The sequence below is a fragment of the Elaeis guineensis genome, chromosome 4 (assembly GCF_000442705.2).
Source record: "Elaeis guineensis isolate ETL-2024a chromosome 4, EG11, whole genome shotgun sequence".
Lineage (NCBI taxonomy): Eukaryota > Viridiplantae > Streptophyta > Magnoliopsida > Arecales > Arecaceae > Elaeis > Elaeis guineensis.
Genome location: NC_025996.2, coordinates 43903032 through 43928701, shown reverse-complemented (window position 1 = coordinate 43928701; position 25670 = coordinate 43903032). Strand labels below are relative to the sequence as shown.

General features: G+C 35.2%; 1 protein-coding gene across 3 annotated transcripts in view; it reads left to right on the top strand.

Annotated features, from left to right (window-relative positions):
* LOC105032370 (uncharacterized) overlaps positions 1-25670 on the top strand; it is a 44333-nt gene that overhangs the window by 11532 nt on the left and 7131 nt on the right. For all 3 annotated transcript variants that reach the window (XM_029261007.2, XM_029261006.2, XM_029261008.2), the window contains 8 exons: positions 201-236; positions 554-674; positions 790-1026; positions 5726-5821; positions 5934-5999; positions 6212-6250; positions 6348-6482; positions 13124-13488. In XM_029261007.2, coding sequence (XP_029116840.1) covers positions 201-236; positions 554-674; positions 790-1026; positions 5726-5821; positions 5934-5999; positions 6212-6250; positions 6348-6482; positions 13124-13488 — 1095 coding nt within the window. The remainder of the gene's footprint in view (positions 1-200; positions 237-553; positions 675-789; positions 1027-5725; positions 5822-5933; positions 6000-6211; positions 6251-6347; positions 6483-13123; positions 13489-25670) is intronic.

The following is a 25670-nucleotide window of genomic DNA, read 5'->3' as shown; positions in this document are numbered from 1 at the left end:
CCCTGCTTATTTGTAAATGTGTTGGAATATGATGAAGGATATTTACACGTGTACAAACCTCTCCAATATGCTTATTGGCTTTATAACCCTGCCCTACAAACACACAGAATTCTGTTGTTTTTTCTGTTTCTATGATATTGCTGCAAGCATTTGGAATTTATTTTAGTGTGTCTGAACAACTTATTAATCTCTCTTTGCAGGTTTTGCTTATCAGGGTCGTCTGACTCCATGATTCGGTAGCAAATTCTTCTTCTTCTTCTTCTTCTTCTCTCTCCCTCTCTCAAGTGTCTTTCACATGCTTCTGAGCATGCTCTGTCTAGGTTTACTTTTAGCAGAATTGCAAGGATTGTGTTTTGCATCCTTTTCCAAATGATCCTTATTTATCTAAAACTTCTTTTTAGATAATGTTGGATACTTGGTTTCTATTATTTATTGTTGAAGATGAAAATGTTGAAAACTGACTGTACTCTCTCAACTGTTTTCTTTAGTGCATATGAGGATCTTCCTTCCAAATTTTTAGTTGATATGATCTTTGTAACGTTGTTTTGTGCAGTCTATGGGATCTTGGCCAACAACGTTGTGTACATTCATATGCTGTGCATACAGACTCAGTCTGGGCACTTGCTAGCACTCCATCATTTACCCATGTTTACAGTGGTGGAAGGGACCTTTCTGTAAGTAAAATGTTTTTAATGGTTATTATGGAAGAGGTTCTCTGCCAACTACCAAGTATTACAATCTGATCCATGCCTGATCTGTTTCTTCTTTCCATGACTATGGAAACCTCAGTTATACCTGACAGACTTGTCAACAAGAGAGAGCATTTTGCTTTGCATGAAAGAACATCCAATTCTACAGATGGCCTTGCAAGATGACAGTATATGGGTTGCAACAACAGATTCTTCTGTACATAAATGGCCAGCTGAAGGGCATAATCCTCAGAAGGTTTTTCAAAGAGGTGGCTCATTCTTAGCTGGAAATTTGTCTTTCACAAGGGCGAGGGCTTCTTTAGAAGGATCTGCTCCTGTAAGCATACTTTGCTATAAGTTCATTATTGATGTTTCAGGAGCAAACTCATTTCTATAACCTGGTCACTATCATTGCTAACTTTAATTTGATATTCATTCATTTCATTGGTGTACTTGAATGTATTATAATATGTTAGTGAAGATTCTAAGCAGTACACTTTCCAGTGATTTTTTTTGGATATAACTCCTTGCTATTTCTAATTAGTATTTTTAAAACCAAAAGTTAAGATCTGGTCTGACCCAATCAGTCTTGACTCTTGGATCGGACTAAAGAGAGACTAGGTCCTAATATGGGGGTGAGACCCTAGGGATGTCAATGGGTACCCTAACCGGTGGCTACCTGCTCCTATCCGCTGGGTAGGGTCCTTTCTTTTTTTTTTTTGAAAAACCCACCATAGGTTAGATTAGGGTCTTGATTTTGGAAACCTGCAGCAGGTAGGGTCGAGTTGTAGATTTACCCCTAAACCCTACTCTATCCGACCCGTTATGTATATGTATTTACTAAAATACCCCCCTTCAATAATAGCATATTTATAAATATACCTACATATATATACCAAATCTGTTAGGGACTTGGGGTTTCTTTTGCTATAGTATGTATCTGTTTGTATTGTACAGATTGATGGTTGAAATAGGTTTTAAAACTTGTTTGATTTAAAATAGGTGTGAAACTTGATAAATTTGAAACATGCGTTTGCATTGTGCATTTGCTTTGGTGGGTTGTGGGTAGGGTAGGGTACTATCCACCACCCTCATGGGTAGGATAAAGATTTAAAATCCCTATCCACCATGGTGGGTAGGGTCAGGTGGTGGGTAGGGGGGATAGGAGGGTGGATAGGGTACGGATTTAGCAAAATCCATTCCCTACCCTATCCATTGACATCCCTATGAGACCCTGTATGTCTCAAGATCGGATCATCTTGGTTTGTCTCGGCCTGTTGCACATTGAGACATCAGATGTCCTAGCATTTCAATAGTTCACCAGGACACCAATTTTTTAGTTTTTTTTCAATAAATTTTTTCTGTTCTTTCTTATTTTTAATGGTTACTTGGAGACTTTCTTGTTGTTTTATTTCAATGAGCATTTTGTTCATGATACAATGAATAAGTGGTGTTCATTCAAATTTATTTTTTTCACCTACTTGTGTTGGTACCACTATTGGTATGATGAACCCAATCATCATGTCAGAAAACCTGCCCTAAACCCTAAGTTATCACAAGAATGGTATGTGTGTGTGTGTGTATATATATACACACACATACCATTCTATATATATATATATATATATATATATATATATATATCTATCTAAGGGTGGTCACCCATCTGTAGAGCTGGGAGGGGAATATCCTTGTGGCATCCTGCATCCCGTCCCAGCCATGGACCAAGATGAATCTCGAGATTGGGATAAAACCCTTGTTTCAATCTGTGTGGTGAGTCATGAACCAAATATATATACTGGAAGGGATTTTAGTACCCTGAATAAACCTCAAAACTGTATAAACTTAGGGTAGATATACACACTATTAGCACGTCAGACTGTTTGAAAAATCAGTGCTGTTAACCAAAGTTGTTTACTAAGGCCAAAATGACTCAGATGGCTGTCAGCATGTGGATCACCAGTGGTGGTTCATTGTGTGTGAGCAGCAAATCCTAGCAGGCTGAGAGATGAAAAGTCAAAACATGAATGATTTTTGGGTGGCTGCATTCCATATCTGTAAGATAAGTTCACATGGACAAGAAGTGAGGGAGAGGGAGAAAGAGTGGTGCCATGGATAGATGATGAGATTGCCCATCTTGAAATTTCAGGGCTGCAGGATTCTATTTGGGGAGTTATTGTAACCCTGAAATTCTAGAATTGAACGATACGAGCCTTGCTGGATTTTGCCGCTTCCTGCTTCTCCCAGTCTCCGTGCCTTTGTTGAAGAACCATCTAGTGAACATGTTCTATGGATGCAATATAAGCTTCCAAACAGGCTGAAAAGATCAAGGTAAAAGTTGTCATTCACAAATTTTGACTAGCTGTATCTGGATATTTCAGATAAATATCCATAGAATGTTCTATTCTTAAGTGGAATGTAAAACAAGTGCGGATCTGTTTATAGTGCTGAAATTTTTAGGAGTCCTAGATGCAAAAATCCCTTGAATAATCTGCAGTCTCCATGAGGCTGTAGGTCCACTTTCTTTGGTCATGTCTAAAGAATTATTATCAGGCCCTTAAACTTCAATGCAAGTTGTTTTTTTTGATAGACATATGCTTTAATTATGACCTCTTACTGCTGATTTCCTTTCTAAACATAAGATTATGTAATTTGTGTTTCAGCATTCGTATGAGAATTCTGACAATGATGTCCAGTTACTTGATATAAACTTTTGTCAAATTTCATGTTTTATACTGTAGGTTGATCCAATACATTTGTAGGCGGTAATTGTAATCCAAAAGGTCAAGAAAAATAAGATTCCATGGAGGGAAGGTGGAGATGAATCTGACGTGACCAAAGTTCTGAACTTCTGATAGAGTGCATGTGTGATTGATGATATGGGCAGTGGATAACCAAGTGTGTTAACTTGGTCAAGTTACAGTTCCATGGGCAATGCATGTTACCTAGAAATAGTAGCATGTGACCATGAATAAACAAATATCATTACAGAAACATGCACACCACATATAATCATTTGCCTTCGAATAAGCTTTCAGAATAATCAGTTATGTACTTAGTTTTTGTGGCCTGGAAAATTCCTGAGACAATTTCCCTGCCTGCCTATGATCATTTTGCTGTCTATTTTATTATATATACAATCTGAATTTCTGAGCTGGGTCAGTACTTTATATCCATAACAGATGGCTGATATCTTTTGCTTACCACTTTCAGGATTTTTTTTTGGAGGTAAAAGGATTGGTCATGTATTGATTTTTTGTAAGGCTCAGCTACATCTATTGTGTGACCATGGATTTGCTGATATGAGCTCAACTTGCCTTTTTCAATGAAGTAATACTACATTAGGTTACATCGTGTTGCGACAATCTTTGATAGAGTTTACAGTACCTGCCTTTGTGTTACAGTGAAGTCAAGAACTTTATTGCCAAACTTCACAATACTTAGTGCTATCTGCAGTGTTATTATTAATATTTAAAAAAAAGCTTTGCCTTTACTCCTAATCTGATATTCTACTTGATATTATCACTGCTCGCATCTTATTGTTTTGTTCAGTTTGTAGTTTAGCCCTGAAGTTGTAGATATCCTAGCTTTTAGCAGTATGATTGAAACTTGAGTAAATCTGTTAGCCATTTGATAATATATTGTTTTAATGTGTGAAATATTTCTTTAAGCCCATTTAGAAGCAAAATTTAGGTAGAGGAGTCTAAAAAAATCATGTTTTCCAATTTTTTTTTGGGCCTTCCTTTGCCTCTTGGACTTGGCAGCTTGTCGCAACAAAAATTGAAAGCCATGTTTGGCATTGCCTCTTCCCCTGTCTTCTGTTTTGAAAGACAAAAATCTGGAAACTGAGAGAAGGGAAATGCTTGCTACTACTATTCCTATTTTTTATTTGTAAAAAGTAAAAACTATTCTCATGATCTCTAAAAAATTTGAAAGCAATAAAATCTTGCTTTCATTATTTTTTGAAGTGAAATCCGGTGTTTTTTCAAGGGGAATTTCCCCTCTCGTTACCCTTTCTACCACTGCCATGGCCACAGCCACCACCACTGCTGCCTTTGACATTGCTGCCACAGCCACCACAGCTTCCAAAGCTGCCGCTGTTGCTCCCATCATTACCGCTGTCTCAACCGCTGCTATTGCTGCCACCTCCATCATTGTTGCCACCACTGCTGCCACCACCTCCACAACTGCAGCCACCTCCATTGCTGCCTTCACCATTCACCTCCATTTCCACAACTGCTGCAGCCACTGCTGCCTCCACCAATGATGCCATTGTTGCTGTAACCTCCACTACCACTACCAACACCATTGTTGCTGCCTTCACCATTGATGCTGCTGCAGTTGTAACCCCTGCTGCCATTGGCAAAGGATGGAAGAGGGTTGGTTTTTGATTTTTCTTATTTAAAAAAATAACAATAATTGACTACATCATACATGTTTGTGTTGCTTAAAAAGTTAAAATAAAGAAAAAGCAAATTTTTGCTTTCTCAGAAAAAAGAAATGTGAAAGTGATGCCAAATGTCACCATAGTTTGTCAAAATCCTGTAAATGAGTGCACTAAACAAATCTATCAATCTTTAAACTATTATCATTTTTCACATCCACCATTCTTGCGGTGTTCTTGCAGAGTAAGATTTCTGCCTCATATTTTGGTCATAATCTCAAACAGTGTCTCTAACTCTTTAGCCATTGTAAGAAAAATATAAGGTGTCTTCTGCCATATAGGAACGGGTGAATTCATATGAGTTTATTATATGTAAGACAAGGTGCAATTCGATGGTTCCTTGAGTGGGGTTTGGTATACCTTCTGCAAAAGTTATCTGTAGACATGAGAATGGAAAAAGATAGTCTGGCACAAAATGCTTTATGTTTCAATTATTCTTTATTTATTTTCTTCTATTTGTAATTTTCTGTGCTTAGTATGGTGATACTGTTTCTTTCCTTTTTCTCTCTTATGGTTATACAGTTTTCATCTGGAAAAGTTATGTATCAACAGCCAAGTCCTTGACTTTTTCTGTCCTTTTCTTTTATAACAGGTTCCTGTATGCCAAGAACCATCTTTCATTATACCTGGAATTCCAGGAATTGTACAACATGAAATCTTGAATAATAGAAGGCATGTCTTGACTAAGGTGATTATGAAGTTTATTTTTTGTATACTCCCAAGACATATTGATAGTTTTGACCATAATGAGCAAATGTAGCTCTTTGTTTTTCACTATGAGTTCTATGCATCTCTTACAGGACACAGCAGGTTTGGTTAAGCTGTGGGATATTACCAGGGGAGTTGTAATTGAGAATTATGGCAAGGTGCTTTTCAAACTTTTTGGTACTGCTTTTGTAATTTATCTTGAATTTGTTCTTTCCATTACTAGAACAACAAAAGAAGAAATTAATAGCTCGAGTTTAACCTGTAATTTGAATTTGTTGAAAATGTGTGGGCCTGCGAATCTATAGCAGGGTGCTAGGTTACACTCAAGAATCTTAACTCTTATTCTCAATCTATGCATTAATGTTTGCAGGTTTCTTTTGAGCAAAAGAAGGAAGAGCTATTTGAAATGGTTCTGTATCGTCTACAATCGATTTTATTGTGTTAAATCTGTCATAAACTGCTGTATCAGAAACATTTGGCTAAACCCATATGTATTCTTTTTCTAGGTGAGCATCCCTGCATGGTTTACGATGGACACTCGGCTTGGAAGCTTGTCTATCCACCTGGATACTCCTCAATGCTTTTCTGCAGAGATGTATGCTGTGGACTTGAATGTATCAGGTGCACCTGAAGATCTCAAGGTAAATATGCTATTTCCATTTATTTTTCAGACTTACAAAATCTGACTACCCCAATACCTAAGATAGGAAGAGTTTAGAACATGGTTCACTGCACTAGTGTGTATTACCCTGCACCGACAACTGTACTAGTACTGAAACTAGACCTGATACTGGAGGGTATACTGAGTTTCAGTATGCTGAACTGACCCCCATACCAGGCATACCGATACTGTACAGCATAATATCGGTGTGGGAATTGGTATCGAGATGTTGAATCTTGGTTAGAATATGTTGGTTGCTTGTATTGAAAAAGGTTTTTGAACATGCAAATATTGAATAAGTGGATTGTTATAAATTTTACATTGGAGTTATGAGGTTGCCTCTGTTATCTCACACAATTATGCACCTGCAACAAGAACTTTGCCAAGGCTTGTGGTTCACCCTTTTGGAGGCCATACCATATATCCAGCTAATTAACCGTCGACAGTTTTCCTAAGTGCAGAGATTTCCTATAATAGATACAGCTTTAAAATTTAATTTAGCAAGTGACAGGGTAGAATTTTGTTATGTAGTTGAAACTTGAAAATTGTTGCTCGGTGAAATCAAAAGGTAAACTATGTTTAATTTTGTGAAATTTCCTAGTTCATACCATTGCTTACTAACATGGGCAAGTTGCTGCTTTTTCTCATCATGATCTCCATCATCTATGTGCTCTGGTGTTTACTAAAAGTCCATGTATAAGATTCATGATATATTAACAAAATTGAGCAAATGATTTTTGCAAAATGCGAGCAGTTCCCTGATCTTTATCAATTCATGGCAAGGTTGTCTTTGAGTTGATAAGTTCTTGAAACAAGAATATTAAATGAGGAAAATATATATGCTGCAAGAAATGACTAAATCGTCAAGGATATGAAGAAAACTAGTTACACAGATTGTGCTACTAATTTAGGACCAATCTCTGTTTATTTTTAACAATCTGTCAGGTTGTGCAACTATTCTCATTTGAGTCAAGATCTTCCCCACTTCTTACTTGAATTGGAGATAGCCAGTTCTCCAATCACGGTTCATGATTGGTGCGACATTTGTAATTGGATAAGCTCCACCAATATGCTGCCCCATGTATGATGTGGGGTTCATTCAATCACAACCATGGTGCCAATTGTGGACAATCGTGATTGGAGAACTGGCCCTCTCCAGTTCATGTACAAATTGGAGGAGATCTGAACTGTTCTCATTTTTTCAAGGGTTTAATCCATTTTTATGAAAATTAGCTATTATGACTATTATAGTAGCCACTATAGCAATTTCAAGCCAAAATTTGCTATGCTGAGTATCATGGTGGCACTATATGGCACTTAGCTATCAATCAATTGATACATCAGACTTGTGGCAACTGCTATGCTATGAATTTAAAGCGGATTGGACCATTTTCCAGGTAGACTAGTCCAACAGTCAATGAGCCCCAGAGATATACAAGAAGAGCTAGACTCAAAAATGCTAGAGTTGCTTCATCTTCACAGTCAAAAAAACCAAAGAATCAAATCTAAAACATTGATGAGATTGAGTTTGAGTGGTCGGAGTTAGGCACGGAGGAGGCATATGTAAAGATGGATGACTCAGACATCTCTAGTTTTGATGCTCAAGGAGCAGACCTTCAAGGAGGAGCAGATGATGATTAACTATTGAGATCATGGTTTTTCGAAGCATCCCAAATTGGACAGTTCAGGTCGTGCCGAACCATACCGATAGAAAATCGGTCCGGTTCTGGCGTACAAAAGGGCACAGTGGCTCTCTCGGAGGGAGGAAGACGAAAGAGAGGAAAAGAGAGAGAAAAGGGGAGAAGGAGAGGGAGAAGAAGGGAGGGCCTTTGACGGCGATTGGAGTCCATCCGAGCTCTTGCTGAGCTCGATAAGGGCAGAGGGAGGGAAGGATCGAAGGGGAGAGAGAGGGGGAGATCCTCCTTATTGGGTTTTCGGAGCCCGTCGGAGGTCTTCGGAGGGATGGTGACACCGCTGCGACGTCTCCGATGGCCGGCGAGCTAGCATCGAGGGTGGCCGAGGCCGGAGGAGGGTGGAGGACGATGACATCTCCACTGTGGAACAGCGGTTCACCTCTGTTCCATGTTTTTTTTTCTGAATTTTATTGCACGAAGTTGGCAACACAAACCCTTGCCCTCCAGCTTCGGCCGCTCTCGATGTTGGCTCGCCGGCCGTTGGAGACATTGCGGCGGTGTCGCCGTCCATCCGGAGACCGACGGCCTTTGGACACCCGGTAAGGAGGATATCCTCCTCTCTCTCCTTTGGTCCTTCCCCCTCTCTCTCTCTATCCCCCTTCCTCTCTTTCTTCTCCCTCTTCCCTTCTTTGCCCTGTCGGTTCGGCCCGACATGGGGTCCGGTTCTGGTACGGCGGTTTTTGATTGAGATCGTCAATTATCATTTTGTCATTTAACTTTTTGGTCCAAAGAAGTTTATTATCTATTGATGATGATGATGGTGATGTTTTGTTTGATGAATTATATTATATAGTTGTGGGCATATTTCTTCCATAGTTGTTGTTATGTGATCATGGATGTCTTTATTGTATATTTAATGTCATGTGATTGTGGACCTTTTTACCTTTTGAGTGATGCTATTGTGTTTAATGGATAACAATATCATCACCTTTGCATTATATGGATGTTGACATGATCCTATGATGTTAGATGGAGGATGCTTCTATTGCTTTGCATTTTTTGTTGCATGTAGTTCACATAAAATATTCATTTTTGATATCTGGCAAGAATCCGTATCGGTATGTTTTAGTAGTTTGCTTTGTGTATGTAGCGTTTGTTATAGTGCCTGCTATCTGCTATGAAACTGCCCAGCCACTACAAATCTGCTATCTGCTTTTTAGTCCATTGGCTTAATCCAGTTTATGTGTGTATTGAGGCATTTCACCCCCAATAACCACAAAATCAATAAATTGATAAATTAATTACACCTGTAGTTCCAGAAGCTCTCCACTACTGATTATCACATCACAAATCATCATGCTAACATGCCCCTGTCAACTTTGGGATCTTGTATATAGAGTGTCTATAGATTGATTACTGAATTACCTCTTCTACATCTATGTGCTTTGTCGAGCAGAGCAGAAGTTTGGCCATCAAGTGCGGTTAAACCACTTGAAAACAAATAGAACTTTTTGTAACAGTAGTACTGAGTTGTTTGGTTTGTTGTCATATAAATAACTTGTTGTTAGCTATTGTTAATTTTTGTCTACCATTATTAGGGTTCTTGGGGTGCTAAGCCTTCTTCAAGCCTCACATAGGGTTGTATTTTCTTTCATAACCTTTGAGTATGTACTTATTAACTGTGCTAAAGTGTGGTTCGAATCTTTTTGATCTTTTTTCTTAGTTTATGTTGATCTCATAAATTTGAAAGGATGGGAAGCATGAATTCTATAGATGGTAGATTGTGCAAAATGCATTGCAAACTATCGTAAAGGATATGCTTATAGGTGAGAAGGTTAAGAAAGATGCAAAAGCTAATGCTTTGAAAATGTTGAATGGAGATTATAGTATAGCTGTATAGGAGTGTGTTTACATATGGAACATTTATCTAGTTGCCAGGTATTTGTTCCTATTCAAATGTTTGATTCAAAGATTAAACAAGGATATAAATATTGTTGCTGTATGAAATGCCATTTTGGGATATGGATAATTATGGGAAGTCGGTTCCTTTGGTTTAGAAGCTTACATTTTTTATGAGAATCAGAAATATGCCAAATGACTATAGGAGAAGTTTCATGGTACCCATCCATAAAAATAAGTCAATGCACAACATTGCACCAAGTATCAATGATGTGTACTTATTTTATTAGGGAGCACACCATGATGTTATGGATTAGGGTAATAACAAAAATGTCCAGGCAAAAACAACAGATGGAAGCAATTGAAATTTATTCTAGAAATGCCAAAATGGAGGTGATTTTCTTGTTTATATCTATAGAGAAGAATTTGAAAAAAGAAAGAGAATCGAAACATGGTCTTAATCACTTTGTCGAGAGCATATGTGATTGGGTGTTGGAAGAAAGATGTGGATAAATGGTACTCCTATATTGTCGGTATATATGTTAGACTAGTAAAAGTAGTTGCGGTGAGATAGGTGAATTTTCAGTCATAATGAGCATAGAACAATTGTTGGCACCATGCTCAAGATTCTTTACACTACTCATAAATGAACTTATTGCTAATCTTCAAGAAAATGTTTGCAAAAGACCTAAAGTACCTCAATGTTGAATGAATAGAGCATATGCAATGCAATTGCAATGGAAATGACAATCCAAATTAATGACCAAGAAACACCAAATTGTCGTCATTTTATATTGGATCATTCATATAAAAGAGTAGAGAGATATATGAAGAGATATCTTATAGAATTGTAAGTGGATGGGTGATGTGGGGGGTTCTTTTGAGGTGTAATCTGATAAATTAATTTTAATGACAAGTAAAAATTTTATAAAACATGATTCATGCATGTTATAAGGTTCAAGATGATTGGTGCAGTAAAAGGATTCTCACTGAATGAGTTGAACGTGGCAGATATGACAATGAATGATATATGTGCAGTATATTTAAGAATGGTAGCATGACGTGGCTCTCTTCATGGATAAAAATATCTGGCTTAAATTTAAATTTTATTTTTCTGTAAACTTGAAATGTTATCATTTGTAAAAACATCTGAGTGTTTTCTGCTTATATCTTAATGTTGATCCACTAAACAAAAGATCTACATTTTATATATCTAATTTCCTAGTTGCCTCTTTAATACCTATAAACTATTGATCTTAGAAACAATATGTCATATGATGCGTTCTGTCCATGTTTTTTTCTTTCCAAACACAAGTATATTATAAATTGGCACACGAATACCACAAGCCTATAAGATGTGTTCAAGAAGGCATATAGGAAAGTAGAACTTTTCCAACTTAAGACTAATTTAATTTATTTGACTTATAATTGTGAAGGCTTGCCATCTGTTGATTATTAAGACAAAGAATATGACACTCATTAAGCATTGTGACCCCATTATCTTAGATTTGAGAGATCATTCATCAATACATGGTGGGCTAGCACAGCCGCATGGAAGATAGATCAAATTTGCTGTGATACTCACCAAGGTGGAAGGCTTTGTTGCAGCATAAAAGACTGCCTTGATAGCCTTCACTCTTCATTATCCTTTTATCTGTAGGGACAACCTAGAGGGTTGCTCTCATTGTGTAATACATGCTTTCTGCTGACTTTCCTATGAAAATTCTTCTGGAAGCCTTCTCATCATCTTGGGAGGAAACAAATGATTACCTTCATCCTCACAATTATTTGACAGTGGTTCCTATCTGGTTACTGTTGCTGCATTTCATAACATTGACATGCCCATCTAGCCCATTGCCAGTAGATGTTAGTAACAAGCAAATCTTAGGGCATGCATTTATAGTACCGTGATCTCTGTTCTACAAGCTGGATGTCTTGTTATTAAAAAGTAAGGTTGCAGGTGAGGTGATTTGAACCAACTGAGCTTTTTAGGTGGATGAGCTAACTGCTAAGGCTAGTTAGCAAAAGGGCGATGCAAGATCAACTTGCAAACAGTTCTGTTTCCTTCCCTCTCATCATATGAGACCGCTGTCCACATAGAATTGCCAGGCCAACCACTGTAGGAAACTTATAAACATGTGCATATTGTTGCCAGCAAATCATCAGAGCACTTAAGATGGATAAAGTTCATTTGGTATCACGAGACATAAGTAATGAGATAAAAATACCACAGTGACTGCATAAGTGATTGGATATTGCAAAGAAGTACAGGCATTCCATGTAATTGACGACTGTTCTTAGGTTTCAATTATTATATGACTGCCTTATTAATTCTTGCCATAACATTGTCACCTATATAATATTTAACACAAACATGGTATACAATGATATTTCAAACGATTGGTGTTACTAGGATATGTTAATTCTTAGGAATTTTGAAGTGCTGACTCTTGGATAGTGGTCATGGCATGACATTTCTTGGCACTTTCTTAATGCAGTGATGTACTTTAGTCACCCCTGAGGTTGATGCTAGGCACAAAATTATGGAGTGTCTTGTCAAACAGCACATCGGTGCAAGTACTTGCACTTCACCTTAGCTGTTCTATGTGCCAGAGAATATTGGCGTTGAGTGTTTGGAGAACTAGAATTTTTATTTTCCTATAAATAACGTAAAATGAAGATAGTGTTTTAAGTAAAGTCCCAATGGCTGGATAGCTTCAGAGGTTTCCCATCTCAGGTTTTTATTTAGAAACCTTGGGTGGCCATTGGTTTTTGTTATATACAACCAGCTGTACAAACTATTTTGTTTCTCATCTTCTTCCAGATTGTCTTGATAATCTTTGTGATGCAGATGCTTGATGCCATTTCTTTGTTTAATATTTGATTCAAAATATTTGCTTGTTTAGATCATATTTTGGAATCTTCCAAGGGAGGCTGTATAATAGAAAGGACAAGAGTAATCATCTTTACTTGTTAACAATCTTTTGGTGGAATGTTGTCACCATCTTTTGAAAGATAATTTAAATTTATTCTTTTACATGATTACCCAGTGATGAAGTTTTCAATTATTTTTCATAAATTATTTCAGATTAATCTAGCTCAGGAGACTCTTCGTGGGTTATTGGCTTATTGGTTGGCTAAAAGAAAACAGAGGTCTGGATCCCAGGTTTCATCTAATGGTGATGTTGCATCAGGGAAGGATGTCTCTGTTAGAAATCTCTCCCATCCAAGGGTTGAGGTTGATGATGGATCTGAAAACTGTACATCCATGGTGCTCGCGTCTTTCAAGTTTGCAACATCTTCACCTCCTTCAATTATTACAGAGGGCTCTCATGGAGGTCCTTGGAGAAAGAAAATTACTGATTTAGATGGGATGGAAGATGAGAAGGATCTTCCATGGTGGTGCATGGATTGTGTGTTGAATGGTCGGTTACCTCCAAGAGAAAATTCAAAGTAATTGCTGTCTCTCCTGCATTATTTTGCCTGCAACATCTTGCTTATTTATTTATTTATTTACCTTCCACATCTTTTCTTGTGGTTGTCACCATGTAGTCACACACTCAAGTTATCATTACTTGATTTACCATTCTTGATTTCTTTTGCAAGTATTAATGCAAAATGCACTGCACTTCTTAAGATAATGGATGCCAATAATTTAGGAAATTTACTAGAAAGGAAATTTATAAAGAACCTTTGTGTTATTATAGCACCTTGCTTTTGTTATTCTCTTTATTTATTTATTGCATTTAATGTCATGAGGAAGCAAAGAGTGCAGAATGCTTCTAAAATTTGATATACCGACCATGTGATGATTTTTCAAGTGGCATTAGCATCCGTATTAAAGCATCTTTTCCTCCAGAAAAATAGGAAATGGCATATTATTGCTGTATCTGCTTTCTAATTGGTTAATGTTAGAATCATGATACCGTCACTAACAAAAGTTAGTAGCTCAGGATACATCTCTGTTTGTTTGGATAAGTTTTGCTGCATAGACTTTGTTGCACTATTCTTCCGCTTATGATGCTTCTCTTTTGTGCTCTAAATCATTTTTAATTGTTATGTTGGATTTTTTTTTCTTTCCTTTCATTCCATTATGCTTCTTAGTTGCGTTTCTTCATAGAGAGGGATATACTGTTCCTATAGGGACTTCCTGGGAGATCTTGGAGATTCTGTGATCATACTAAATAATAATTGGATCGTTGTTGTGGTTCTTTGTTATGAAAAGATAGTAACTAAGATGTTCTTAAACATTGTCTTCCTAACATTCTTAGATATTAGCAGACTAAGAAAGTACAGGGGAACAATTTGAAAAATTTTGAATGCTGAATGAATGCATAAATTTTGCTAGCAGTTGCTTTTCTGTTGTATCAACATGAAAGAGATGCTTGAGGATGTGGTCTTAGTGGTGTGGCTAACTGGTAAATTAAATTTTTTTTGCTGCCTTTGTGTCATAGATGGAGAAAGTTTTCCAAAAAAAAAAGAAAAAAATCATTTCTTAGAATTTTCGAGTAATTATGATGCTTGAGATAGTATGGATAGAAGTGCTGGCATGTTCCACTGTGCCATGCTATGACAGGCTGGTGCCAGCATTGGGCATGCATATGTGTGGTGATTCCCTGCATTTAGGGTATTCACCTGTGCCAGTTGATTTGGAAAGTTGGACATGTTCTACATGTTTTGTTTGAAACATGATATCTAGTGGAGCAATTTGTCTCCCACCTATATTTCCTTGTTTCAACCAAGATTATTGTTGTATCTTCATTGCATTTTTTCTATTTCATCTACATTCTTCCAATATGCAATTAGTATGTTATATAATTCTTTGCTGCTGCTAAATTACATCAACACTTAATATGCATGTAACAGCCTGGCAATTTTATCATATAGATTGCTGTTGTCCCTCTGATATTAGGAGTGAAAATTCATAAATGAAGAGTTCAGGGTGAAACATGAATTGATTTAGAACATAAACATCCTAAATGCCTTTCTGAAGGTAGAATTGGTTTAACCTCATTTCTACACTCAATGTATTTTATACTCCTATTGCACCTCTATTAACGTGCTTGCTTTGTCTTTCTGAAATCTGCATTCATTACTTTTCCTACCTTTCTTCACATTCATTGAAAGATTCTTCCTAATTATTTCTGATTGATGCACCCATGTTTCTTATTTTAGAAAGTCTACTTTAGACTCTTTTTTTTTTTTGAAAAATATAGTACAACACAATGTGTTGATATGTTCATAGTCTAGTATGCAACATTATATATGTGTGTGTGTGTGTGTATGTATATTTATATGTATATGTATGTGTATATAGAGTTGAACTTGTCTGTACTCGAGTGGATTCCACTCAGATCCGGTCAGGTCTACATTGGACAATGAAGCTCCCACATTGGTAATCCAAGCCATTGGATTTGATCTACTACCTCTAAGCTACTTACGAACCAAAAATCATGTGATTTTGAGACCTTTAGCTTGTGCATCAGGTGATTAAAAAACATATATAATTTAATGTTATATACATTGCCAAATTTTTGACTCCTTGATGCATAGGCTAGGACCTCCAAATCACATGATTTTTGGTAAGTAATTTATAGATAGTAGATCACATTTGACAGTTTGGATCGTCGATGTGGGACCTTCATCATCCAATCAAAATCTGACTGGATTTGAGTAGAGACCGCTTGAGTCTAGCCAAGTCTAGCTCTCTCTCTCTCTCTAAAAAAATATATGGAGAGAGGGTTCGTTTACATCTTACAAATAGTATATTAGGAACCTAGTTTTTCCTATGTACCAAGGTTGATCTAACCATTCCATTCAAAACATGCTGATATTGTGACACATCCACATATCTAGGCCTGTCAATTTAGTTTTGTCTTAGTATGCCACACACTAAATTAATTGTTAATCATTCTGAAAGGATTGAGTTTGTGTTATTGTCCATAATTTGACATTAAACTAGATCATAGATTCCTTTTGTAGCCTTTTTATTTTTTTAAAGCCTGTTAATGGCTATTCACTTGACATGGTTCGATGTTATATTTTCCACTAAAGTATGTCCATGTGTCTTTTTGCCTAGTGTAGTTTGAATTTGGTGCTTTAGTTGTCATTGTAATATTATTAACTTCATGAGGTTTCTTTTTCCCACTATAGGCATAACTATTATTTTCACCCTTGTGAAGGTTCAATGGCAGAGGTCCTCAGTGAGGGAAATTGAGTGCTTCACCTATCCAATGGGATAAACCTAGGTTCGTCCCTTGGTCTATTTTCTTGTGCTTAGTGTTTTAGGTGCTCCTGCATGTGCATGGCACCTTGTAGGTGCTTAAGAGGCTTTGACAAGCCTTGTCAAACTTGGCAAGTTTTTCTTTCTTCCTTTTTCCTTTTTTTTCTTTTTTTTTTTTTGGGGGGGGGAGATGGACAGGGTTGGTTGTTGTGTATCCCTTGTTTACTTTCTTATGCTTAGTCCCACAGGTGGTTCCTGGATGTGGCAAGATACCATGTATATGCTCAGGAGGCTTAACAAGCCTAGCTAGACTTGGCAAGTTTTTCTTTTTGATGCAGGGCATGTGTCACATCCTCGATCCGAGATTGTAAGTTAGGAGGTCGCGGCAACCATCGTATATTTATGGAGAACTCTCTCCACAAGCATGCAAGGCATCTCATCTTGATATCATAAAGCAACAGCGAAATAAAATTCAAATAATTGATATTTAACTTTAGTTTAAATAACTAAATCAAATATCTTACAAAATAAATCCTAATATTCTATGATCTTGTATCAAATTTTAGTAAATCCTAATCTAAAATAAAAATATCAAAGTATGCCTCTAGTTCTCTCTCCTATAATGAAACTTCGAGTCGAGCTAGTTCTTTAAATTTGTAAAAACAGTAAAATATAGAGAAATGAGCTAAACAATCTAGTAAGTAATGTACATTTTAGCTAGATAAATCAAACAATAATAATATCTTGAAAAAAGCATGCATATGCATCAATTCAAAACATACAACATTAATCAAAATATGATTCATCAATTCAAAACATACAACATTAATCAAAATATGATTCATGTGGATTTATTTTCGTTCATAAATCGATTTCTTTCAAACATTACGTTCATCTTGATAGTTATGAATTAAATCAACCTTCACCGGCAGGGCCTCAAATTACCGATGTTTAACCACCCCATTGGCAAGGTATCAAAATATTAGCGCATAACCCATACTAGTAGGATATCAAAGTACGAGCATTTAACCTTCCCACTAGCAGGATATCATAGTAGCAGTGTTTAATCCCATTGACATAGTTCGATACATAGTTTGGCGGAGTCAAATTCATCTCGAATCAATGCACTTTTTTCAAAAATATATTTCATATTACAAATCGAATAATTCATAAAGCCATGCGACATCAAAATCTATCAATATGATTCATCAAATTTAATACATTTGATCATAAATCACTTAATATTTCAAAAAAAGATATATTCGATAATTCATAATATATCTAATCCTAAAAAATAATTCTTTCATACATCATCTTTCAAATCGAATTACTGTTTTGATCAGCTTAAAAATAATTCAAATCATTATGCTTCCACTGCTTATTCTGATTTAAATTCATTAATATGTTGATGTCAAATATAGATATCTAAGTTATATCACAATCAACATAAGTTATCATCTTCAATATGCATCAAGCACATCCCTTGAGTTCGTTAACACATTCAAACCATTATATATGTTTACTGTAAATCAGTATGAATCAAATTTTAATTCTCTTGTCAATTCAATTAGACAATTTCAAAATAAAATTCTGTAGATAAAATTAATAAGAATCTTCTGATTGCTCTACCAAGTTAGGACTTAAATTAAAATATATAAGTAAAACCGATTCAATCATCTTTTCTAGAGTTTCTTTTCTGAAGTACTTTAATATCTATCAAATACTTTCTCCACAGTAATTATGTAAAACTTTCAAAATCAAATTCTGCATGACATACTAGATTTTAATGGCGACGTCAATAATAATAGCAAAGAAACACTTGATCAGTTTATAAACCCAAATCTTGAATTGAAGTTTCATACACACCATATAGTCTCCAATAGTCATAGACAAGATCTATTATTGGATCAAAAGATGGTAACTAAGATTGTTAATGATTCCACCAAGATAAATATGTTATAACGTTGTAAACAAGATCTATTATTTGGATTAAAAGATGGTAACTAAAATTGTTAATGATTCTACTAAGATGCATACGTTATAACCTCAAAACAATCCTTCCATTAGGAACATAATTATTTGCAATATTCTCAGATGTATATTCTTGCTATATGTCGGTTTATACATGATCCATGTATCAGGTTCAACCTTGAAGAATATTCTAATCGGACATCATAAAAATTTTCTTAGTTCAGTATTTTACACATTTTTGCAAATAAATCCTAGCTTGTCACTAAATAATAAATTTCAAAACTAAGCAATATTACCATATACTCCCATTTCAAATTTGAGCTTGCAATTCATTTAAACAATTGATGATTAAATTAATAACCCCAATGCATAATAAAATTTGATGACCAATCTTTTTGCAATTACTTTAGATCAAAATTCAACTAATCATAGCATGATCCTCGGATTATCCATCATATATCAAATCCTCTGAAGTATTATTCCTAAGCAATTTTTTTCTTTTATAATTACAAGGTTTAGTCAAAAACCATAAAGACAATGTATACTGCAATCATCATAGATCTATACTTTGATGTCTGTAGTGTCTACCTATCTATACTCATCCTATGTCTGATTCTATATCTCATAATTTATCCATTTATACTCCGATATCATATTAATTGTCATGCTCTCGATTCGAGATCGTGAGTTAAGAAATCGCGGCAACCACCGCATACTCATGAAAAACTCTTTTCATAAGTATATAAGACATCTTATCATGATATCATAAAGCAACAATAGAATAAAATTCAAATAATTAACGTTCAACTTTAGTTCAAATAATTAAATTAAATTCTTGCAAAATAATATTTCATGGTTTTGTATCAAATTTCAATAATATATCGCAGAGTCAAGCTAGTCCTCTGAATATGTAAAAACTGTAAAATATAAAGTAATGAGTTAAACAGTTCAGTAAGCAATGTACACTTTAGCTAGATAAATCAAGCAATGATAATATACTGAAAAAAGAATGCATATGCATCAATTCAAAATATACAGCTTCAATCAAAATATTTATAAATCAATTTTTTTCAAAACATCATGTTTATCTCGACAGCCATGGACTAAATCAAAATACCAGCACATAAGCCTTACTGGCAAGGTATCAAATTACTGGCATTTAATCGTTCCATTGGTAGGATATCAAAATACCAGCGCACAATTCCTATTAGTAGGGTATCAAAGTACCAGTATTTAACCATCCCACTGATAGGGTATCGTAGTACTAACATTAAACTCCACTGGTAGAGTTCAATATATAGTCCGACTGCGAGTCAAAATTCATTTCAAATTAATATACTTTCTTTAAAAACATATTTCATATTTTAAATTGAATAATTCATAAAGCCATGCAATATTCGAAATCTATCAATATGATTCATATCAAATTCAATGCATTCGATCATAAACCACATAATATTTTGAAAAAAGAATATATTCGATAATTCAAAATACATGCATCAGATTCATAAATTATAAATAATTCAATAAAAAATATTTTATAATTTATCGATAAATCTAGAGAAAGGTACAGTATTACTTCATACGCACACCATCAAATCTATATAATTTCATAATTTTTTTTCAAAATTTTTAATTCATAAATTATATCGCAATAATCCACTTTTGGATATCTTTTTGTCGAGACGACTATACTTCTATACATAATTAAGTTCATTAATTAAAAAGAATTGGATAATTAAGAAAGATATTATTGACGAATAGTCACATCCAATGGTTTGAGTTGGTCCAGGATACTTCATTGGGTTCATAAATCAAGTAGAGAGAATGTCAGAGGAGAAAAATTAACAAGATAAAATAGGATTGATCAGGTGATACTGTCTGATATCTCGATCGATTCGATCAAAGTGATTTCAATAAATTATGGTTAAACTAGTGTACAGATGGTTCACTAAATATCATGGGTGATCAAATCTAATGGTATTTAGTCTGGCCAAAATGGATGTCGGCACACTGTCTGACGATAGTGGATCGAAACCCTTCACTAAAGCTTAATCAAAGTCATAGAAAAAAAAAATCTTTCACTGGACTAATCTTAGAGAGAGAACTTTATAGAGAGAATTTTAGAGAAAATATTATAGAAAGAGAAACTAGAGAGAGAAAGTAGGAAGAGAGAGGAAGGTGAGAGGAAGAGGGAAGAGAGAAGCTCTATCTCCTTTTTTTTCCCTTTCTTTCTCTTCTCTTTTTTTTTCTTCTTTTCTTTTTCTTTTTTCTTTTTCCTTTGTTTAGGCAACACAAGAGATTTTATTTGAACTCCTTTCTCCCCTGAACTCAAGGGGACTCTTGTTGAGAGATGATGGCCGGGGGTGCGACCCATGGCGGTGTGGCCATGGGTCCTCGGTCTGGTGATCAATGTCGACGGATGGTGCGGAATCAAAGCAACCTCGAAGGGGAAAAAAATAGAGCATTTGAAATCCAATTTTTTTCAAGGAAAATTGGTAACAATCTACTGAAATCTCAATCTATGAATCAAGGAGAATTGGAAGGAAGGTTTCATAAGAGATTTATCTTGTTCATAGTGATGTGTGGGCCATTGATTTCATTAGGCACGTTGATGGTTGCTTGGGAACAAGAAAAGAAGAAAGAGGGAGAAAAACAAGGAGAGGAAGGGGGATTCAACGATGGATGGCCGTGGAAGGAGGGGGGTTCCATCTTATAGAGGGGTGCTTAGGATTTTTGGCTCCAATCGAGTCCTTTTGGTAGAAGAAGACTCATTGGAGTTTCCTTCTGCCCGTTTCTTTTTTTGGTGCTTTAAAAGTCATGCGGAGCCCTTTTTATTTGGGCCTTTTCTCTTGGTGGGTTAATGGATTGGGTATTACATTTTCCCTTCTTAAAAAGAAATTTTATTCTTGAAATTTTTCTTGCTCAAGTTCTTAAAAGTTTGGAATTACTTCCTCAAGTTATTATCTAATCCTAAAAACAAGTATTTCATCACATCATCTTTCAAATGAAATTATTGTTTTGATTAGCTTAAACATAATTCAGACCATTATGTTTCTACTGAGTACTTTGATTTAAATCCATCAACATATTGATGTCAAATATAGATTTCTAAGTTATATCACAGTCAATATAAGTTATTGTCCCCAATATGCATCGAACACATCCCCTGAGTTTGTTAACACATTCAAACCATCGTATAGGTTTACTGTAATTCGATATGGATCAAATCTTAGTTCTCTTGTCAATTCAATTAGACAATTCCAAAATAAAATCCTGTAAGTAAAATCAATAAGAAAAACATTTTGATTGCTCCACCAAGTTATGACTTAAATCAAAACACATATGTAAAACTGATTCAATTATCTTTTCTAGAGTTCTTTTCCTCAAGTACTTTAATATCTAGCAAATACTTTCTCCACAGTAATCATGCAAACCTTTTGAAATCAAATTCTCCATGACATACTAGATTTTAACACGGACCTCAATAATAATGGCAAAAAGAAACTCTAGATCAATTTATAAACCCATATCTTGAATTGAAGTTTCATACATGCCATATAGTCTCTAATAGTCATAAACAAGATCTATTATTTGGATCTAAAGATGGTAACTAAAACTATTAATGATCCACCAAGATGAATACTCTATAACCTCAAACAAAATCGATTTCCTTCCATTAAGAACATAATTATTTGCAATATTCTCAGATGTATATTCCTCTTATATGCCGGTTTATATATGATCCATGTATCAGGTTTGGCTTTGAAGAATATTCTAATCGGATATCATAAAATTTTTTTTAGTCCAGTATTTTACACATTATTGCAAATAAACCCTAGCTTGTCACTAAATAATAAATTTCAAAACTAAGCAATATTACGGTATACTCCCATATCAAATTTGAGCTTGCAATTCATTTAAACAATTGATGATTAAATTAATAATCACAATGCACAATAAAATTTCATGACCAATCCTCTTGCAATTACTTCAGATCAAAATCCAATTACTCATAGCATTATCCCGGATTATCCATCATATATCAAACCCTCTGAAGTATTATTCCTAAGCAATCTTTTCATTCATCATCACAAGGGTTAGTCAAAAATCATGAAGATAATGTATGCTGCAATCATCATAGATCTATATTTTGATGTCCCTAGTGTCTATCTATCTACACTCATCCTATGTCTTATTCTATGTTTAATAATTTATCCACTTATGCTCCGATATCATATTAATTGTCATGCTCTCGATTCGAGATCGCGAGTCAAAGGGTCACGGCAACCACGGCATACTTATGGAGAACTCTTTCCACAAGCATACAAGATATCTCATCACGATATCATAAAGAAATAATGGAACAAAATTCAAATAATTAACATTCAACTTTAGTTCAAATGACTTAATAAAATGTCTTGCAAAATAATTTTTCATAGTGCATCAAATTTCAATAAATCCTAATCTAAAATAAAAATATCAAATTGTCTTTAGTTCTTTCTTCCATAATGAATCTTCAAGTCAATCTAGTCTTCTGAATTTGTAAAAATAGTAAATATAGAGTAATGAGCTAAACAACTAGTAAGTTGTGTATACTTTAGCTAGATAAATTAAGCAGTAATAATATGCTAAAAAAGCATGCATATGCATCCATTCAAAATATACAGCACTAATCAAAATATGATCCATGCGAATTCATTTTCGTTTATAAATTGATTTTTTTTTAAAACATCGTGTTCATTTTGACAGCCATGAACTAAATCAAAGTACCAGCGCATAACCCTCATTGACAGGGTATCAAATTATCAATGTTTAACCGCTTCATTGGTAGAGTATCAAAATACCAGCGCACAACTCTCATTGATAGAGTATCAAAGTATCAGTATTTAATTGTCCCATTGATAAGATATCATAGTACTAGCATTTAACGCCTACTGGTGGAGTTCGATACATAGTCCGACTGTGAGTCAAAATTCATCTCAAATCAATGTGCTTTCTTTAAAAGCATATTTCATATTTCAAATCAAATAATTCATAAAACCATATGACATCGAAATCTATTAGTATGATTCATATCAAATTCAATACATTCGATCATAAATCACTTAATATTTTGAAAAAAAAGATATATTCGATAATTCAAAATATGTACATCAGATTCATAAATCATAAATAATTCAATAATTTTTTTTTTATAATATATCGATAAATCTAAAACAAGTGCAGCATTACTTATCTCATACGTATTCTAGCAAGTCCACATAATTTTATAATTTTTTTTTCAAAATCTTTAATTCATAAATCATATTGTAATATCCCACTATTGGACATCTTTTTGTCGAGTTGACTATATCCCTACATAGAATTAAGTCCATTAATTCGAAAAAATATGGATAATTAAGAAAGATATGATTCATGGATAATTGCATTCAACGATTTGAGTTGGTCCGGGATGCTTCATTGGGTTCATAAATCAAGTAGAGAGAGAATATCAGAGGAGAAAAATTAACAAGATGGAATAAGGTTGATCAGGCGATACTGTCCGACATTCCGATCGATTCGATCAAAGTGATTTCATCAAATCATGGTTAAACTAATATAGAGATGGTTGAATAAATATCATGGGTGATCAAATCTAATGGTATTTAGTTTGATCAAGATGGGTATCGGCATGCTGTTCGATGGTGGCAGATTGGAACCCTTCACTAAGATCGATCAAAATTATTGAAAAAAATCCTTCATTGAACTAATCTTAAAATTTCATAGAGAAATAATTTTAGAGAGAATATTGTATAGAGAGAAAGTAGAGAGGAAAACTAGAGAGAGAAAGTGGAGATAGAAAGTGGAAAGAGAGAGAAAGGTGAGAGGAAGAGGGAAGAGAGAGAAACTCTCTCTTTCTCTCTCTCCTTTTTTCCTTTTTTCTTTTCTTTTTTTTTTTCCTGTCTTCTGCTTCTTTTTTTGTTTAGGCAAACAAGGGATCTTATTTGAGTCCCCTTCTCCCCTGAACTCAAGGGGTCTTGCCTAGAGATGATGGCTAGGGGTGTGATCCATGATGATGCGGCCATTGGTCCCTAGTTCGGTGATCAATAGTGATGGATGGCACCGAAATCAAAGCAACACGAAAGGGAAAAAATAGAGCATTTGAAATCCGATTTTTCCCAAGGAAAATCGGTAACAATCCATTGAAATCTCAGCCTATAAATCAAGGAGAATTGGAAGGAAGGTTTCTTGAGAGATTTACCTTGTTCTTAGTGATGTTTGGGCCACTGGTTTCGTTGTGCACGGTGATGGTCGATCATGAAAAGAAAAGAAGAAAGAGGCAGAAACAAGGAGAGGAAGAGGGATTCAGCGGTGGATGGTCATGGAAGGGTGTGGGGTTCCATCTTATAGAGGGGAGCTTACGATTTTTGGCTCTGATCAAGTCCTTTTGGGAGAAGAAGACTCATTGGGAGTCTTCTTCCTTCCATTTCTTTTTTTTTTGTGGTTTAAAAGTCTTGTGGAGCCCTTTTTTTTTTTTGCTTTTATTTGGGCCTTTTTTCTTGGTGGGTTAGTGGGTTGGGTATTACAGCATGTATATGTGCGTGCGCGCGCGTGTGTGTGTTGCGGAGGTCGAGGGCAGGGGAAATGTGAGGGTAGTTTGGGATGTTAGGTGGATCTCCTAGGTGGTTCCTATATGTGGCATGATACCTTGTATGTGCTCAAGAGGCTTGACAAGCCTAGCCAGCCTTGGTAAGTTTTCCATTTTGCTGCAAATGCATGTGCGCGCTTGTGTGTATCTATCGGGGAGATGGATAACAGGGGTTATGCTGGGGTAGTTTGGGATGTTAGGTGGGTCTAATGAGCAAGTTATGACCTCCTTTGTCTGACTAGTACCAATGGTTACAATTTACAAATTTTACTAATTTTTGACAAGTTGTTCCTATCCTAATTCTATAATGTTTATCATCATTTTGTTAAGTTGCTTATTGCATTATGTTTATAACAGTCAGTATTTTTATTTTTTTAACTACATTTTATAAAATTATCAATCATGACCCCCATATTTTTTTTCCCTTTAGTTCTGATTTATTTTTTAATGCTCCTGTTTTATATGCTTATTGATTTCTAATAATCTTTGAATATTACCTAACTATTATATACCTCAACATCTACCTAAGCACTTTTCTTTTGCCTTGCATGGTCCAATCCTTTGGCTGTCCCCATGCAACACTTGTTGTATGGAAAACATACCATGCATGCTTGACATGAAGCCTAACAAACTCACCATGCCAATCTGATTTTGCTTCCTAGCTTCCTCACGCACGCATCCCTTTTTCCCCTTGTCTTCATGCCATACCAAGCATCATAATCACCATGTGATCTGATGAGAGGTGCCCGCTTTTTATCCCTAACAATTAGGGTTAGGTTAGGATTTAGATGGAGTTGGTTAAAGTCCTTA